Source organism: Erpetoichthys calabaricus, chromosome 14 (genome assembly GCF_900747795.2).
Source record: "Erpetoichthys calabaricus chromosome 14, fErpCal1.3, whole genome shotgun sequence".
Lineage (NCBI taxonomy): Eukaryota > Metazoa > Chordata > Cladistia > Polypteriformes > Polypteridae > Erpetoichthys > Erpetoichthys calabaricus.
This window is the reverse complement of record NC_041407.2, coordinates 61,055,667-61,075,150: the sequence shown is the minus strand read 5'-3', so window position 1 is coordinate 61,075,150 and position 19,484 is coordinate 61,055,667. Positions and strand designations below refer to the sequence as shown.

Below are 19,484 nucleotides of genomic sequence, written 5' to 3'. Positions count from 1 at the left end.
GCATTTCGAAATGCTTTTATTGGCTGAATATGGGCCAGGATGTGGAGCAGTTTTGTAGGGCTTGTCCCAACTGCCAGATTGTTTCCACTCATAGACCCAAGTTTGATGTGTACCCGATGCATCGTATAGAGGACTTGTTGGAGAAACTCAGTCAAGCCTCCTATAACTCCACCCTGGATCTCATGAAATGGTACTGGCAGGTGCCCCTGGAGGAATCCAGTTGCGAGAAAATTGCATTCGCCACTCCAGATGGGTTTGTTCAAGTTCACCAGGCTCCCTTTCGGTCTCCATGGGGCTTTGTGGATTTTCAATGGATGATGGACCAGATCCTGTGTCCCCATTCAGAATACATGGGAGCTTATCTCAACAATGTGGTCATTTTCAGTAATGACTGGAGATCACACCTCGACTGCCTGCAGGCAGCGCTTTACAGTTTGAGGCTGGCGCGTTTTGACAGCTAACCCTAAGAAGTACAGGCTGGGTATGTTGGAAACCCATTATTTGGGGTATTCCATGGGAAAGGGTCTGCTCAAGCCTCAGATTGTCAAGGTGAAGGAGGTTCTTACCATGTCCTGAAATGCAGAGTCAGCTTCGTGCCTTCCTTGGGCTCGTGGGATACACCAGTGTGAACAAAGCTAAGGGGGGGAGGGGAGATTTTTTAACTCTCTTGAAACCCTCCCCAACAGGGTGACATGCTGAAATGTGATTGACACGTCTGTCAAGGGTGGCTTGTCCATTGTTGAGGCAACAGTAGGTTCACAGCACCTCGCAGATTTGCTGTGCTACAGAGGCAACGACAAGGTCACCACCTCCTCGCTTCTGTAGCCCAATGGGTGATGTGGGGAACACTGTAATTTGGCCACTGAAGTAGTGACCATCTTGAAGAGTTTACACACTTTCAGTCATGGCCATATTCATCCCACCTGACTTCTTTGGCTTTAGTCCACTCCAGTGTTGCTGTTGCTTTGGATTGTTTTGTAAGCCTGAGTGCTGTTGTGACATACTGTACCACCATCCATTTTTCCCTTCAAATTTGGAGATACATCTCTGCAGTAAGGACTGTAAAATGTGCATTGTGGTGCTGCTTCCACCATGCCTCACCGTGGTGTCTAGTGTTAGGTTTGTACCAAACTTACTGGTTAGCATTGAGGCTCAAAACTTCAGTTTTGAACCCTTGTTAAACTAATGAATAAGTCATCTGTATGTCTTACTAGCTGAGACATTATAGATTTTTGTTTTTTCTCTTACATTCAAACCAGATTTATTAAGTACAGACACTCCTCACCTAACAACCTACCCTTTTAACAACGTGTGGACTTACAAAACGCTCTCCAACCAGTCAGTAATGTACGCCTTGCAAGAAATTTGGTCATGGAAACGGCGGTGTGCTGTCAGTGTTGGACTTACAAAACGCTCTCCGACCAGTCAGTAATGTACGCCTTGCAAGAAATTCGGTCATGGAAACGGCAGTGTGCTGTCAGCGTCAAGCTTCTCATCTCGCATCACCCTTTCTCAGTGTCATTCCCTGTCAGTATTTACCACATTAGTGTTTGCAATCTCCAACACTACATATTTCATCTATACATTTGTAATTTAATATGGTTGACACAAACCTATTTACCAGTACACTATGCTTGAAGTATTGGTATGGGGCGGATCCTCACTTATCAACAAGTTCACTTAATGACCTAGATGTAGGAACGGAACTTTGTGATTTAAGTAATGAGTGTCTGTATGCTTGATATTGCTGTCTCATGCAGTGTTTCTCTTCTCTCTGTTATAGAGTGCAAGTCTTTAATCGTCTTGGTTTTCTCCAGTATTATTGCTTTTTTTTTTTTTGGTTTCACAAACATTTCTGAACTCCCATTGATGATGAAATGGAGTGCCTTTAATTTTCAGGAGCTAAAGATCCGGCCATCAGTAGTGTGATAAAACAGCTACATTCCTGTTGTCACACCTGTTGTAGTTGACAACGAGACATACACCTCCTCCTTTTAATTTGCAAAACTTATTTGTTCTGTCCACACGGTAAACAAGGGGAGAGATTCAGCAGGCCAAATCGGATGATCCGGTACTAATGGCCGTCTCTGACTGGTACTTTTCAAGAACCTTGTCTTAAAACTATTTGGAGGCCTCTTGGTATAGTATTTTTGGAGAAACTCCTGAAGTGCACACAGGTCTCTAAACAAGTAGTTATGAGACTTGGAGAAGAGAACTGGTCATTTCACAGGTAAATTGTTTGTAATAACAGGTCACTTATCACTGTTTTAATTAAATTAAAAAAATCAACATTATAGAACACTTTATGTTGATGTGTGGCAAAAAGCAGTTACTTAAAGCATTAGTCCATTTTCTACCAAGGTAACGTGGCAAAGTCAATGGGGAATGGGGTGCAAGTAGTCTCTGCATAGGATTCCATTGTTTAAACAAAAAAGGCAATTAAATCTCAAATGAATTGATTCTCAGAATGTGCCCTGTCCGAAGGTGGTCGGTTTAGGAATCCGTTATCCACCCAGGCTGCAGTTTATTCACTTCAAAGTATGGTTTTATCCAGCAACAGCCGAAGCCATGTTTGTTTTATACTCTTGTGCATTTTTTTTGATCTGCCAGTGCTAAGTAATTGCGTTTTGAAAATGGGTTCACTAATGTCTTGGGCTGTTTTTATTACTCGGGCTAACAAATTAATCTACAAAGCAAATATCAAATCAATGCATTCAGTTGAAACCTATATTACAAACAGTGTACTATGTAGCCTATTTAAATGTCACTAGCCAAAAACAGTTTTAAACCTCTATCAGCCAGTAATAAACTGCTGTAACTACTGTAGGTTCGATTTAAAAAACAAAAAAATCAAACATTCTAACACAAGCATGCAAGGCACTGTGCCAGTGTGAATGAGAGTACCTTGCACCTGATGCTGATATCTAGATCCTTGCACCCAAGATTCCTACAAGAAACCAAGACAGCTCCCCCCAGTACTAAAAATGTTTGCTTTCCTTCACTCCTAAAACAGGATTGAGAAGAGAGGGAAATACAGCCGGCGAAGGGCTTACAACGATGATGCAGATATTGATTATATTAATGAGAGAAATGCAAAATTCAACAAGAAGGCTGAAAGGTTCTATGGAAAATATACAGCAGAAATCAAGCAGAATTTGGAAAGAGGCACTGCTGTCTAATCTCTTGGATTCATTTAATTAGTATTATGTTATGTAAAGTTTAAAACTGTAAAAGTGCAATTTTGTATTTTGTTTGCTCCAACAATAAAGTTAGAAACTTACTCAACTATATAGCCTCCATTTATACTATCAAAAAAGTTTGTATTTTGTTTGCTCCAACAATAAAGTTAGAAACTTACTCAACTATATAGCCTCCATTTATACTATCAAAAAAGTTGTAAATGAATTATGGTTTTGCAGTTTTATGGGACATTGTCTTGTATGAATATCTCGTTTCTCCCAAATACAATCTTGTTACATAAATTGTGTGTCATCTACCTATTTGCTCAGTGCATTTTACATGCAATATTGCTTATCAGGCATATGGTAAGAATGCTAGCAAACCAGGGGCCATTAAAGGAAACGCAACATGACATACAGAGTTGAACAAAAACAAACTAAAACGTGCAACACAAGTTTACAAATCTTCACACCACAGAATGTGTTATGGTGATTAGCACTTATCATAAGTAGTTTATTTGTACCTGGCCTATAATGAACCTCTAGTTGTCACATCTGGGTGCTGAGCCATGGCAGCAGCCTTTTCACATAAGCTCCCTCTTCTTTAATTTGATCAACTTTTGTCATTAAGGTTAAGATTTGGCCTCTGGCTTGTTACTATTTTTTAAATGTAAAACGTTTAAATTGATGTGTTGCTACAGCTCATCACAGATGTTGCGTGGTGAGCGCTAAAGTTCCAAAGACTACCACCTCTGACCTGTACAACTAGCTGTTTTGCAATGTAGGGGTGAACAGCATGGGTTATCACAAGTTATGGGGATTTAAGGTATTGTGGAGAACCACTTTAAAAGTGCCCTTTCAAATATGCTGGATAGGGTACATTCCATATGATCAATTGAAGTAGAAACAGCAGCACATTATCGTCTATGGCTATAAGGAGGTTTTTAGGCTGCAGTTGCCAGCTTCCTCATTGACTCTCCATGGGTCCTAAATTAGGAAACTGCTCAAGGAGGTATAAAAGCACAGCGAAAGTGTGATGGGAAACAAAAGATGCCATTTTAAAAAGAAGGGGGGCTCCAAAAAAAAAAAAAAAAGAGGGAAAGGAGCTGCTATAAAAAAACACACAAAATCAATTTTTTAGAAGCATTGTGGCTTATGGTTGTTGGGACAGGATGGATTTCTAGATGGTATTTTATAAATTGGGGGGGGAGAATGTATCTTTATTCATCATTTTTAAACTTGGAACGCTCAAATTTTAAATTGATCAGACTTTTGAGCCACATATGTACTTTGGACACAAGCTGCACCTGCTAAGTTCAAATTTTAATTGCTTTAAAATGTCTGGTAGTGATACATCTGTACAAGTATCCCCATCTTACTGCCACCAAGTTATCATGGACTGCAGCTCTATTATCCATGCCACAAGTTATTAGAGGCTTGTTTAATATTTAAGTATACTCCATTTCTTCACTGAAGTTTTCAAATTTCCCCTTGGGGACAAATAAAGTACAACTACTTAAGGGTTCCACCAAGGATCCATTAACACCAGCTGAACTTCAGTCTGAAACATCCTAACCCCCCCCATGAGGTTGAGAGAAGAGATTTACAGTTGTGAACATTGTAGATTTAGTCTTGCATTTGCAGCTGCATTGATGCTTGACTGAAGATGATTTCTGGAGGTTGCCATTTCCAAATATGCAATATGGGAAATTCAGAAATCTTACAAACTTGACTCCCCACACCCCCCTTTCTCCCAATATACAAAGAAGCAGAGTTTTTAGTGTTGCACACTTTATTTAACTGAATACAAAATACTATATACAACCATGACTGCAACATTTAGAAAAAAAATCCCACCTTTATGAACTCTTGTCCAGTCTTCAATCCACTTACATCTGGAAAAGAAATCTTCCAACACTTAAATTTACATATATGTGCACACAATTCCCCCCCCCCCCCCCGATATACAAAACTTTACAGACAAAAAAATCTTTAGTTGCTGCTACCGTGACTTAACAAGAGATTTGTTTGGTGACATGTTTGTGAAGAGATTTTTGCTTGCTTCTTTGTTAACTGGTTTCCAATGTCCATAAGGGTACTGATATTTTTTGTCAAGGGTGCTAGAATCACTAACTGGGCTGCTTTGTAGTTTAGCTGTTGTAGGTTTTGCAACAGAATTCTGAAAGACAGCGGGGAGGGAGGAATTTAGTTAGCCACATAAAATAATTTCGAATGTAGATAGATAGATAGATACAGAATCAAACAAGGGTGAATATGCTCCTGCAAGATTCTCAGAGAAGCAAGTATACTTACATTTGGGCTAAATGCAAGATCTTTTGTTTTGGGAGACTTCTCTCTTGAAACAACAAAATCTTCAAGTTTTCTGGACAGCTGCACAGAAAAAAAAAAAAAAAAACTTTAATCCTCAATACCACACAGAGCTGCATTTATGAAATGTTATGCTTGAGACTAAGGCACATCACTGTACCATGAATTATACAAATTTTCAAATTCTATTGAAAGGGATATCAAGTTGAAATTACACGACTCCATTTAATTGAGTTTAACATAAAAAGTTAATCTATTAAGTGTCATATTTCCAAAAGTTTTATTAATCATATCAATACAACTACACCAAATACACACTCCATGATCATAAGCAGAACTTGTCAAGGACGAGGCAGACAGCACTGTAAAGCTGCAGTAGAGAAGTGGCCACTTAAACTTGGTAAATTAACAAATAACCCTGGATACATTTAAAGACAAAAGAAAAAAAAAATTATCCATGTTTGAAAGACATTGTGCTCTTGTCCTGCACTACAATTTTTGCACAGGAAACTTATCTTTAGATTATGCAGCCTGGTTCTTCTTCTGTAAGATCTTATCTGGAAATACAGTGAATAAAATATGATTTCCATACCTAATACACTTGTTCAATTTGTGACTATTTCACGTAAAGGATAAGTGACATACCAAGTACCACGATAGTTTAGACTCCCAATGACTTTCCTCAGCAAAACTGCTCGACTTTCTGTTTTAGATATTAGTGGCAGGTGAACATGCTATTTGCTAGCTACTTTAAAACAAATGCTACGCTGTACCCACATAAAAGGTACAATGTAAATGAAAGACAAATCTGACTTAAATCCCAATGTTTTAAAGACACTCCCACTTAAGTCTGAAGGCTCAATTTTCAACTAAGGATTACAGGTGCTTGAAAGGCAGTACTGTACTGCTAAGCAGTTTCAGCTTTCTAGTTACCCCCACCCACTGAAATAATCCTAACACGCAAAAGAATCCCATTTCCACAAAACAATCCACTTGACACTTTACCACCCGATTCTCTCCATCAAGGCACTGTAGAGGATTTTCGAGATTCTATAAAAACAGAAAGAGGACATAAACTATACGATTCCTGGGACAGATAACAGTAATTAAAAATGAGGGAATTCACTGCACAATTTCACTGTTATATTTCAGTTAAATACATAAGTTAACTAAAAACCACTACTTTCAGCCTTCGCTCAATAGTGCAAGAGGAATAGCTATTGAAATATCTAAAACTATTTAGCATACCATGCAATCTCATTTAAAAGAAAATCTTTATCCAATTTTCTCATCCATCCAGACCTGTATGAAATATTCACTTGAGTTAAAACAAACCTTTTCATCATGTCCAGCATTTAATTCCCCCTTCATACTGTTAATATCTGGGGACACCTGTACTTTAGCTTTTATACTAGCTGGAACCTCCACGTTTTCCACTCCAAGGAGCTTGGATGCATTTGCCTTTGCAATCTCCAACAGTTTAAGTTTATCTGCAAAACAAAATTGAAACTGTCTTGTACACTTCCATGCAAATGTAAAAGCAGAATACTGCGTGGTTCTGCATTGTTAGTTTACCTTTCTCAGTTAAACGAACGGCAGGTCTGCTTGGAGAGCGAGATGGATTTCTGTTACTTCCGTCCACAAATCTTTCCCGACCAGTCTGTACAAAGCCATTGTATCGTTTTCCTCTTGTCCAGGACCTTGAGCGAGATCTAGATCTGTACCTCCTGTGATAGGACCTTGATCTATAAGATCTGTAGTGTGATCTGCATTTGTAGAAAAATCTATAATGCCTCCCACTGGAATGAGAACGAGACCGGGACCTGCAGCATCGTGGATAAGAACGAGACCGACTTCTTGAGGAAGACCTTGGTACACTTCTGCGTCTCCGGTAAGTGCGAAAGCTTCTATATCGCCCTCTTGACCGTGACCTTGATCTGGACCTCCTTCTGGAGTAAGTTGATCTATCACTGTCGCTTGAGCTGCTGGAAGAAGAGCGGGACATGCTTGAGCTACTAGACGACAGTGATCTGGTGTTGGACTTCCTTTTTGGGGAACAAGAACGAGATCGTGAACGCGTTTTTCTTTTTTCCCCCGATTCTCTTTCCTTGGGTGAAGACAGGCTGAGTTCGCCCATGCAGCTGTTCATTTCCTCTGTTCTTGCCTTCCCAAACTTTTCGGCAATCTGTTCACCTTTGTAGACAGGCACCCGGCAGTTTTCTTTATCTAAAACGAAAATATTAACTCGTCAAGATAAAAGGATTAACGCGATCTCAAACTACCGAGTAAAATAGCACGCCTAAAAAGCAGCCCATACCATCGTTAGTCCAGGTTTGCTCCTTTGCCTGAATCAATTTTCCGTCTCCGCAAGACATACTGAAGCCAGGAGAGTTATTTCTGAAACAAAAAAAAAATAGCAAGACCTTTTAAAGTATTATACTCAACAGTGCCTCTACTGGCCCAACTAGGGCACTGCAAAGGCGCTTCTAGAAATTTCCAACACACCCTCTCAACGCGCTCAGCATTTATTACGCAAGATATATAACCACACCGGCTAAAAACGAAAATTCCAGAGGCGCGTGGATTCAGCTCCTCAAAATACACATTTTAGTCACATTATTAACAAAACGAATACATAAAACCGCAAAGCGCCCAATAAGATGTTAAAAGACGCGTCCGTTAAATTTAAACAGAATACAAATATGAAGGACAAAAAAACCCTTTACAGTAAAAATGTAATGTGCACTTCTGCCTCGATATCCTACAGGAATTCAACTCATAACTTAATATTGTACATTAAAAACAACATCCCATTAAAAACTGATGTATAACGAGCATATCCTCACCAACACTTTAATAAAAACAGAAAATGGAAATAACTTACTGAACACTTCCTTCATTTTGGACAGTCGAAGCAGTTTTTCTACCTTCGCTATTATTTTGAAATCGCGGACTAACAACGGCTACATCGCCTGTTATCGCCATGTTAAATGGAAACTTCGAAAAGAAAATAGTTACGCAGGTAATCTACACCACAACAACGTCACCTACTGCTCCGCTTCTTCAACAATAACACGACGATGTCCAGTCTAACAGATAAATTCAAACCCCACAAGCCTTACGTAAGCAACGTAACACCTGATTGGCTGGAAGGAAAAGGCTTTGAATGATTGGCCAAACGTTAACATTTGTTGGATTATGCAAAATATCAGGCCCCGCCCACGTATTACTTAAATTCTATACATGTACTGTAAATTGTTTATGGAATGAGTATAGTACAGGTACATAACACGATAAATTGTAATAAACGTAGTTTGATATTATTGATAACTGAAATTTATTTGAAATTTTAATTACTACACATTCAAATCTTACATTAAACATAACAATGCAGTCAGATTGTGTGAGGGCAGAGGGTGGCGTCCTTTTATCTCAGCGTTTCGCCTTGTTTGCTTTAAAGAAAATGCAAAGTCATGCGCCTTCGTTGAAATCCCGCACGACCCTTTGCACAAATATTTACCTCAAAAGCAAAGAGCCGGCTAGGGTGGATTATAACTATCGCGAGAGTGGGTCGGTGCCCCTCATTGTGTAGTTTCTGTCTGGCTTTTTATCCTGTGCGACTCTTTCCCTGCCTACATTTAAGTCGACTTGGTGCAAGATCAACTGCTATCATGGCCGTACAAAATTTCCTACCCAAAGAATTCGGTTACGTTATCTTCACGTTCGTCTACAGCTGGTTTATGTTGGCATATCTGGCGGTTAAAGTGGGACAGGCGAGGAAGAAATACGACGTGCAGGTATCAAAACGTACTGTTGTATATTCTTTTTCGAACATTATGGGACAGACAAAACAGAGCAAGCTATTTTGATTTTTCGTAAAATGAAATGTAATTTTAATGCTGCCTTATCTTACTCGAAATTAAACATCTGGTTAATTTGTGATTTTTCTTAATTTGCCTATTTTTTGGTCCTGTCAAATACCTTGTTGTGCCGCTGTGTGCAGACTACAAAGTTGACGTCGAATCTGTTTTCATTCTAGTTGTGTTTGAAGACTAAATCGTGTTGCCCTGACACTTACAGGCATGCACGAGAGAGAACCCTGGTCCAAACTGAAGCTTGTAAGAAGGCGTAGCCCTGATGTTACACCAGTTGTTTCAGTGGATTTTACAGATTTACAAAATAAGAGAGTTTTCTTTATCCTGACAGTTTCCACACTCCGAATATTTTATAACAAAATAATAGAGAATATCTGCTACTGGTATTGATTTTAGCAAAAATTAATATAGAATTATCCGCAACTGGTTCTGGTTTTAGCAGAGGCAAAGCTAAGAACAGGATAAAGGTTGCAACTAGACCTTTGCACTTGGATTACAATCTAACAATTTAGGGAGTGGCCGATAGACCTTTTATGCAGAAAACTCTTTTTCTTGTATTGCATCAGGATGTATGACCTTGTGTTTAAACTACCGGACTGTTAACAATAAAACTGGTCGCCCCTGTCACTCTGCAATGCAAGTAATAATAGGGAAGAATGTGGAAGCAGAAACTGAATTACACAAGCAATGGCAATTGCTTGTGTAGTAATTCTTCTCTGTGTCATTTGAGAAGTAAAACCAGTTAATGTCAAGATATTCGACTGACTTTGTGCATTTACATTTATATTCATTTGGCTAAACTTGTATCTAAAGTATTAGACTTTGTAGTTCTGTAGCCTACTCAACTAACCCACAAGAAAAATAAATATCACAGCAATGTTTAGCTTGCAACATGTTTATTTATTAGTACTGATGAGCAAAAGACTAATTTATTCATATTTCTGTTCACTCAGTATCCCACCATGTACAGTGACAAAAGCAAAATATTTAACTGTATCCAGAGGGCTCATCAGAACACACTGGAGATTTATCCTCAATGGCTCATCTTCCAGCTTATATCCGGAATCACCTATCCAGTAAGTATCTGTATGATTTTGCACACATTTGTGAATTTCCCATTGGGATTAATAAAGTATCTATCTATCTATCTATCTATCTATCTATCTATCTATCTATCTATCTATCTATCTATCTATCTTTCAAGCCTATTGAACAGCTAAGGATAATTAGCATTTAGATTTAGTCCCATTTACAATATTGAACCCCTTTTGTAATCTCAGAACTGCAAATCTTTTGGTTTCCCACCAGGTGGCATTTATAAAATCATATGTGTACCAAATACCAAAATATATATATTCATTCTGAACAGATGCTTTCAAAGGTTCCAGTCTGTTTATGATGGACTCCAAGTGACTCCTGTAGTGACTGTGCAGTTGACTACATTTGGAGGTCTTATAAATTTTGCAGAGAAAATAAAACAAAGTTAACATTTGACTGCCCAGTGTACCAGTAAAAAGTTCATTCATACTTAATACAGTACTTTGTATTCGATCAAGTGGGGCCATCACATGGTCTACTCCAAGAAGCATTCCAATGGCTGGGGAAGACAATCCAGTAGAATAATACAATGTCTTAATATTCATCCACAGGTTGCTTTTTTGTTATGCTCCCAAATATCTTGTTAGAATATGCTAAATAATTTGTAATGCTAGTAAATTCATTGGTCAACCTCCATAGGGCATTTGTGTGTTCAAGTGGCATTACAAATAACGCCCAACTCTTGAGTGTGTCTGGCTGTTGCACTGTCTTGTAACTTCTTCAAATGATGATTGATACAGAAATATTTCACAGTGCTTAAAGTAAAAGTTTGGTGTTTTTCAAGTCTAGTTATGTCTTTATAATTATGATATATTATTACCATATGAAATTTTTATTCTGAAGTGGAGCATTTTTTTAATGAAAAAAAAATGTCTGTTCTTGTGTTTTAAAATGGAGCTCAAACACAGGACTCCAAACATTATACCAAAATGTGAAGCAGCAAACGTTTCTTTTTGAAAAGAATGTAGCTTTGTCTCTGAGGCACATGCGCCTTTAAACTGGAAGTAATACATTTTATCACATATTAGCTGTTGTGGGTGGAGTTTTAACATTTTCTACAGGTGCATCACTAATCAGCACTTCTGCCGTAGCTTCAGGCTGCTTTAGATTGTCCAGTTCTTTTCATTAAGGGTTATGTTCTGCAATGGCTTGTAACAAAAGGTGCTCTGCAGCAGAACAGTTTGCCATGTCATTTGATTTAAGTACTTATCTGCTGTTCAGACATTGTGACTGCATGTGATTCAAAACGTGCACCAGCTTTGGCGGCAAAAGCTTTCTCACATAATATATTTTTTTCTGCCATGTGTGCTTAAGTTTTATTTTTTATGTGCAGTACTGGTGTACATACTGAATTACTGATGCACACTCAAATTATTTGATTGTTTTTGCTAAACAGTGCCCCATATAGAGTCCATGTTGCATCAGTCCTTCTGACTGTAACCTTGATGTACTCTCAGATACATGTTTACATCAAGCAAAGAAAACTGTCTATTTATTGTTGCATTTTTATCCATTGTCCAGTCTTGTGATTTTAAGTACCCGCAATCTGTGTGGAAAACAATGTAATGTCATTTCCAGAGATTTTACATGTATATGGCTGTACCTAACGGAATAATAAACTGTGGAACATGCAAGGTGTGGTGATTGTGGCAGGAGCTGATTTCTTCTATTAGATTTACATAGCGCACAGCGCAACATGCAGATCACACAGCTAGGCGGCAGCAGCAGGAAGCAAGGAAGCAGCTGATTGAGCAAATAGGAGGTATAAAAAAATGCATTTGTTTCCCATTGTATCACTGTTCAAGACGGGGTTTCAGAAGAGCATGCGCGTTCAGCCCCCCTCCTCACAACACAAGCGGCAGAGTCGCGAAGTGGCAAATATGGCAAATATCAAGAAATACAAAATGAATGAAATGAAAATAGCAATCTCTTTAAATTGTATATCCAATTAACCAAACCAAGGGTGGGCGAGCAAAGCGAGCAGGGGGCTCCTAGTATGGTAATAAATAACTGTACTGATTGCACTGCATTGTTTTATTCTAAGTCTTAGATTTTTGAACAGACAAGGCCACCTGCCTGTTGATGCTAAGTTCACAATGAAAATCAATACTCATCATTATGCACTTTCTATGGTGTGTCATATTCATGCCATGTAAAAATATACTATGCTGGGGAAATGAAAACATGATGAAGCGCCACAAACTGATTATCGAATTTTGTCGTGCATGCTGAGTTGCTTTTGCTGTGGGTATGGTAACAATTTAACAACTGAGAACAACATTATAAGTGAGTAAAAGTTATTACTAATTTTCATTGTTTCTTCTTGCAAGACATTTACTCAAGCCCATGATATTTCTGGGGTTCATTGTTGAAATAACAAACTAAAATAATAGTATTTTAGTTTTTTTGTCTATGATTTTCATCACACATAGTGAAAGACTGTGAGTGATTGTAAGTATGACATTTTTTCAGTGATTATTGACTAGCTGTCTACAGAACAGATACGCAATTAATGCTCAGGCTGCAACATTCAATGATGTCAGCTATATCATCAGTAAGAAATCAGTTTCTAAAGGTCAAATACACTAGATATGCTAGAGGAAACCATGCCCCTGGGTCTGAAAGATTGCTGCGGAGGGAGATGACCAGTGAGGTGAAGCACACAGCTGATCTCCTTTTAAAATGGCTGAATCTCAAAAAATGTTTTTTTCTCTCTCTTTCTTATTAAAATGACATGAATACACTGTTTTTACAATATGTGTGAGGTCTGTAGAGAAGGATCAATAGTCATTAACACGTTTGGTTTGAAAAATTGACATATTCTGTGAGTTTTAAGGCTTTTCTTTTTATGTTTGGACCACTGCCCCTTGAGTTCTGCTTTAAAAAGCAAGAAGAGGCTAGATATTTTTTTTTAATTACAAAAATTGCTTCACTTTAGAATACAGCTTCATGTAGCAAATAAACATATGCCACGATTGTGAAGAAATATTTTTGACTTGATGAACACCAAGCTTATCATTTGAAATGGGGGATTTTATAAACACAGGACCAACTGATTTCCGTTCAGTGCTTATTGTCATTTTTTTACAGTCAATCTCATCATGTCCTGTGGAACTGTAGAAGCAGTTTCATGGACCACAATTCTTTGTAATTTCATTGTGAGAGTGGAAGGAAGATTCTTTTTCAATAAAAGCAACCAACCAGCAGTTAAGAATCAGATGGTTACTTTTCACAAAAACAATATTTTCCTTTTCATTGTCATATAATGAGCCAGTCTTCGTTTTTCAGGCTATTTCAGTAATTCCTAAATTCTCAACAGGTTGCAGCAGCAGTTCTTGGGGCTATTTGGGTTACAAGTCGGTTTTCGTATGCCTGGGGATACTACACTGGAGGTAACTGGCTTTTTGTTTTTGTAAGCATATGAATGACCTATTAAAATTTATGAAATTGTTTTATAAAATATGAGTTTGAAATTAAAAATGTAAATCTTAAAAATATTTATCATTCTTTGTTAGGTGTATTGTACCTTTCATGGTGAATCAAGCTTTTGTAAAGCATTATACAGAATGTGGTATGGTAGTACAGTGGTTAGTAGAGCTTCTTCACAGATCCTCCTGGTTTCTGATCCTATGCACTTTTATTGTTTGCATGTTATTTCCTTGTACGCATGTGTTTTTCTCCATTTCCACCAGTTTTCCTTCCACATCTCCAAAGACATGCAGGTTAGGCTGATGGACAATAAGTAAACTGACTCTAAGTTTGAGCTTGTGCCTTGCAGTGGATTAGCATTCTGTCCAGGGCTGTTTTTTGCCTTGTATCCGGTGTTGCTGGGACTGACACCAAGATCCACGTTAAGGCTCTGAATTGGATTATATGATTTTAAGAATGTTACGTAATAATATGCAGATTCATATATTACATTTTCCATTGATGCTTTTTAATGACTTAATCATGGTAATATTGAGAGGCATAAATAAAATGTAAAGTGCTTACAATTTTGTTTTATCAAATGGATTAAACAACCAACTGAATTGTATCTGCATGTAAATTTAATTTTTACATATTTATTTTCTTCTAGATCCATCAAAAAGAATGTGGGGTGCCTATGGATACATTGGCTTTTTTGGAGTTATTCTCCTATCAATTGCAGCTGGTCTTCAAATGCTACACATAGTTTAAATTTTCACCATATGCTTGCTCCAATGCACTGGCAAGAGTAATGAATGTAGGTGAAGACAAGGAAGTACAGTAAACAAATTATGGGCAGATCAAAATCAACATGGGAAACGTCAAAATCAAACAATTCCTGTAGCATTTAGGAGTATATTGAATTATCAGGTGTCCAATGCATTTAACCTGTTTGCAGGATAGTAAAATGTACCCTTGAAAGAATCAGGTGGGTACAGCATTCCTTTTATTATGTTAATGCAGACAGAAAATAGACAACCAACACACATAGCTTGATGAATAATGTTTTTGGATAGCAATATTATAAAATGTTAGAAAAATAACAATTTTCTTAACCACTTTTGTATTTTTTTCTTGTTATAATTTAGATAATGTTGGAACATAAATTTGCTTAAATATAGTTTTTCATAAATGTTATTTTATCCCTGAAACCACTCAATCCTTTATGTATGTAATATATCATAATCTACAGTGGCACTGAAACAACCAAAAGGGAGGTGTGACTTGTATGGACATATTTCTCTTATCATTGGTATGATTGTATCTCTTAATCTTGTTTTTCTATTTTTATTCAATAAAACTCTTAAGCCTTTATTAAACGAAAATGCAACATACACTCTCATTGTCTTAAGATGCAGCTTTCAAGAATATGCATTTCCCCCTTCTATAGTCATTTCAATACAAAATCCAAGGAACCATGCTTCATTTTGGTACTGTATTTGTATAGGTGTCTTGTTAAAATGTGTACAAAAAAGTAATTCCTGAAGTGACCACTAGGGGACATTGTAGTACTCTAAACCCCAGACACAACTAAACTAAACCAAGTCCCAGTATAATTAAAAAAAGGTTTATTTTTGCAAGTACCTTTCCAAAAGGCTTCAACAGTGGCATAAACACAACACAAATCTTCATCTTCCTCTTCCTCTCTTTATCTCTTTCTTTCACTCCTCCAGGCGAGCTCTTTCCATCCTCCATACCCAACTCCAACTTGCCTGGATGAGGTTGAGCGGCTTCTTTTATCCTGGGAGTACTTCCGGTGATGGGTCTTAACCTGTTGGAAACATTTCCGGGTCACACAAAAGCCCCATAAAGCAGCGAATACTAAGCCTGGCAGCTCCCCCATTGGACTACAGGTCCAGGCATGCCCTGCCCTCCTAGCCTGGGGATGCTACCATCTGGTGTACAAGGGGAGCATGTTGTTCTAACAGGTTGTCTCCCACGGTCCTTGCATCATACTGGCATACCGGCTGGGCATTGTTCCTTGCCCCATCCCAGCCGGAATGCCTGCCCATGTGCTCTGTCCATCACACTGTATAGACCAAAACCATATTAAAAGTTATTTTCTCACACTTTCTAGTTCTTTTAGGTAAACATGGTTAAATACAGACCTCTGTTATTGGTGTCTTATATTTACAATGTATCTCAGACACATGCCTACTAATGGTAGGTATGAGTGCCTTCAGATTACGGAGTTGTTTTGTTTGCTGGTGCTCTGAGTGGGATTTATTAAATGAAATACCTTCTTGAAAGAAAAAACTATTACCTATATTGGTGTGACCATTGGGGCCTTGCACATTGGTGGTACAGGTAGTTATGCTTCGGTATCTTTTTCTTCCCGACTCAGCCCCCAGTTGCTTTAGCCTGTTTTTAAATATTGCCTGTAAATTCACAGTTTAAATAATGCAATTAGTAGGCCATTTAAAATGTACAAATCATGTCTTGATGAATTTTTAAACATAAGAATGTAAAATAGCGAAAGGGTAAATTGGCACAAGATTTGCGACAGAATCATTTTGTGGAATATATAGCTTGTTTGCAAACTCTCTGCTTCTACCTGTCTCATAACACCATAAGTAGAGGACTGGTCAGGCAAAGTCTCCAGTGGTGGCATAACTTCCATAGGTATAAATATGTACTCCCACTAGCAGTTCTTAAGGAATTGTGTTAAATGTTCAGGTATTCTACTCATTGTGCAAAAAAAAAAAAACTACAGCCAATGAGGGCCTATAATGGATACAGACATATTCTGTAACCAGTTTTATGATGTTAAAATAATTGGTGCTTCTTACCAGAAACAAGCTCAAACTGAATATCTTGAATTAGCATTACATTTAAGTTTTGCTTTTTGTAAAATTTTAATAAGCCTTAATCATGTCCAAGAATTATAACTTAACAATTTTTGACACAAACATACTTTACTTCCTGCTATGCTGTCTTGAATATATTTTAACTTAAAAGGTTTTAATTCTAATCCTTCAGTTTAAAAATAAAATTAGACTCACATTGATGCGAGCGTCCCACCTCCATGGACTAATCGAATAGCCTTGAACTACGAGTTAAAATCAATGAATGCTTTGTAAAATATTTCTATATATGAAATGTGCGGATATTCATATATAAAGTATATTCATAAATGATTCAGATCTCTTCATATTTATTGCATTACATACGGTATTTTATGTGAATAAATGTATCATTTTGCAATTCAGTGTACATTGATTTGTAGTACTGTAGTCCTTTTGGCAGCAATTACAGCTTCAAGTCTTCTTGGGTAAGTCTCTATAAGCCTTGCACACCTGGATTTTGGTAGTTTTTCTCTTTTTTTCCTGTCCGGTCCTGAACAAGCTCTGTTAACTTGGATGGGAAGCAACTGTAAACTGCCATGTTCAGGGCCCTCCACAGATTTTCTGTGGGGTTTTAGGTCTGGGCTTTGGTTGTGCCACTCAAGAACAGTTAAAGACTTGTCCCAAAACCACTCCAGCATTGTCTTGGATGTATGATTCAACTTATTGTCACACTGAAAGGTGAACATTTGCTCCAGTCTGAGGTTGCATGTGCACTCTGAAGCAGGTTTTCTTCAATAGCCACTTTGTATTTGGATGTATTCATTATTTCCTCAATTCTACCCAGTCTCCCTGTCCCCGCTACTGAGAAATCATCTCCATAGCATGATTCTTACACAACCATGCTTCACTGTATGGATGATAATAGGCAGGTGATGAGCAGTGCCCAGTCTTTACCAGATATAGTGTTTGGAGATATGCCCAAATCGTTCAATTTTTGTCTCTTCAGATCAGAGAGTCACTTTTCCCCATATTCTTGGTGTCCTTTAAAATGTCATATTCCTTTTACTCAAGAATGGCTTCCGCCTAGTAACTCTACCATAAACACCTGATTGATGGAGTGATGCTGAGATGGTCATCCATTTAACAGGTTCTATCAACTGAACAGAGAACACCTGAAGCTCTTTTAGAGTGACCATTGGATTATTGCTCACCTCCCTCATCAAGGGCCTTTTTGCACAGTTGCTCAGTTTGGCTGGATGGCCAACTCTAGAAAGTGACTTGGTGGTTCCTAACTTATAATTAGTGAGGCAACAGTACTCCCAGGGAACACTCCAAGCTTTTAGAAATGGGTTTATACCCTTGTCCTAATGATCTATGCCTCACCACAATTTTATCACACAGAGTTCCTTGTACTCCATGGCTTCATTTTTAGCCCTGACGTGCAGTGTGAATTATGGGACCTCATACACAGGTGTGTGTTTTTTATTAACAATGCTCAATCAATTCAGTTTGATATAGTTGGACTCCAATTAAGTTCTAGACATGTTTTAAAGTTATTTAAAGCAAACAGGATACACCTAACCTAATTTTGGAGTGCCACATGAAAGGGTCTAAATACTTGTATGAATAAGAGATTCCATCCATCCTCTTCCGCTTATCCGAGGTCGGGTCGCGGGGGCAGCAGCTTGAGCAGAGATGCCCAGACTTCCCTCTCCCCGGCCACTTCTTCTAGCTCTTCTGGGAGAATCCCAAGGCGTTCCCAGGCCAGCCGGGAGACATAGTCCCTCCAGCGTGTCCTGGGTCTTCCCTGGGACCTCCTCCCGGTTGGACATGTCCGGAACACCACACCAGGGAGGTGTCCAGGAGGCATCCTGATCAGATGCCCGAGCCACCTCATCTGACTCCTCTCGATGCGGAGGAGCAGCAGCTCTACTCTGAGCCCCTCCCGGATGACTGAGCTTCTCACCCTATCTTTAAGGGAGAGCCCAGACACCCTGCGGAGGAAACTCATTTCAGCCGCTTGTATTTGCGATCTCGTTCTTTCGGTCACTACCCATAGCTCATGACCATAGGTGAGGGTAGAAACATAGATCAACTGGTAAATTGAGAGCTTTGCCTTACGGCTCAGCTCCTTTTTCACCACGACAGACAGATGCAGAGCCTGCATCACTGCGGACGCCGCACCGATCTGCCTGTCGATCTCACGCTCCATTCTTCTCTCACTCGTGAACAAGACCCCGAGATACTTGAACTCCTCCACTTGAGGCAGGATCTTGCTCCCAACCCCGAGAGGGCACTCCACCCTTTTCTGGCTGAGGACCATGGTCTCAGATTTGGAGGTGCTGATTCCCATTCCAGCCGCTTCATAATCGGCTGCGAACCGATCCAGAGAGTTGAAGATCACGGCCTGATGAAGCAAACAGGACAACATCATCTGCAAAAAGCAATGACCCAATCCTGAGTCCACCAAACCGGACCCCCTCAACACCCTGGCTGCGCCTAGAAATTCTGTCCATAAAAGTTATGAACAGAATCGATGACAAAGGGCAGCCCTGGTGGAGTCCAACTCTCACTGGAAACGGGTTCGACTTACTGCCGGCAATGCGGACCAAGCTTTGACACCGGTTGTACAGGGACCGAACAGCCCTTATCAGGGGGTCCGGTACCCCATACTCCCGGAGCACCCCCCACAGGATTCCCCGAGGGACATGGTCGAATGCCTTTTCCAAGTCCACAAAACACATGTAGAC

The 19,484-nt window shown here is 38.9% G+C and overlaps 3 protein-coding genes across 4 annotated transcripts in view; 2 read left to right on the top strand and 1 right to left on the bottom strand.

Moving 5' to 3' along the window:
* syf2 (SYF2 pre-mRNA-splicing factor) overlaps window positions 1-3,482 on the top strand; it is a 28,548-nt gene extending 25,066 nt beyond the window's left edge. For both annotated transcript variants that reach the window (XM_028819901.2, XM_028819902.2), the window contains exon 7: window positions 3,014-3,482. In XM_028819901.2, the coding sequence (XP_028675734.1) occupies window positions 3,014-3,179 (166 nt within the window). In that variant the 3' untranslated portion in view covers window positions 3,180-3,482. The remainder of the gene's footprint in view (window positions 1-3,013) is intronic.
* A 1,471-nt stretch (window positions 3,483-4,953) lies between these two features.
* Window positions 4,954-8,588, bottom strand: rsrp1 (arginine/serine-rich protein 1). The gene is made up of 6 exons (XM_051918747.1): window positions 8,392-8,588; window positions 7,825-7,904; window positions 7,083-7,733; window positions 6,843-6,997; window positions 5,493-6,557; window positions 4,954-5,358 (listed from the first exon to the last, which is right to left on the bottom strand). The coding sequence occupies exons 1-5, from the start codon at window positions 8,490-8,492 to the stop codon at window positions 6,384-6,386; spliced, it is 1,161 nt and encodes a 386-aa protein (XP_051774707.1). The 5' UTR covers window positions 8,493-8,588; the 3' UTR covers window positions 4,954-5,358; window positions 5,493-6,383.
* A 426-nt stretch (window positions 8,589-9,014) lies between these two features.
* On the top strand, window positions 9,015-15,273 carry mgst3b (microsomal glutathione S-transferase 3b). Its single transcript, XM_028819103.2, has 4 exons — window positions 9,015-9,304; window positions 10,336-10,458; window positions 13,800-13,872; window positions 14,559-15,273. Exons 1-4 carry the CDS (start codon window positions 9,179-9,181, stop codon window positions 14,657-14,659), a joined length of 423 nt encoding a protein of 140 aa, XP_028674936.2. The 5' UTR covers window positions 9,015-9,178; the 3' UTR covers window positions 14,660-15,273.
* The last annotated feature ends 4,211 nt before the right edge of the window (window positions 15,274-19,484 follow it).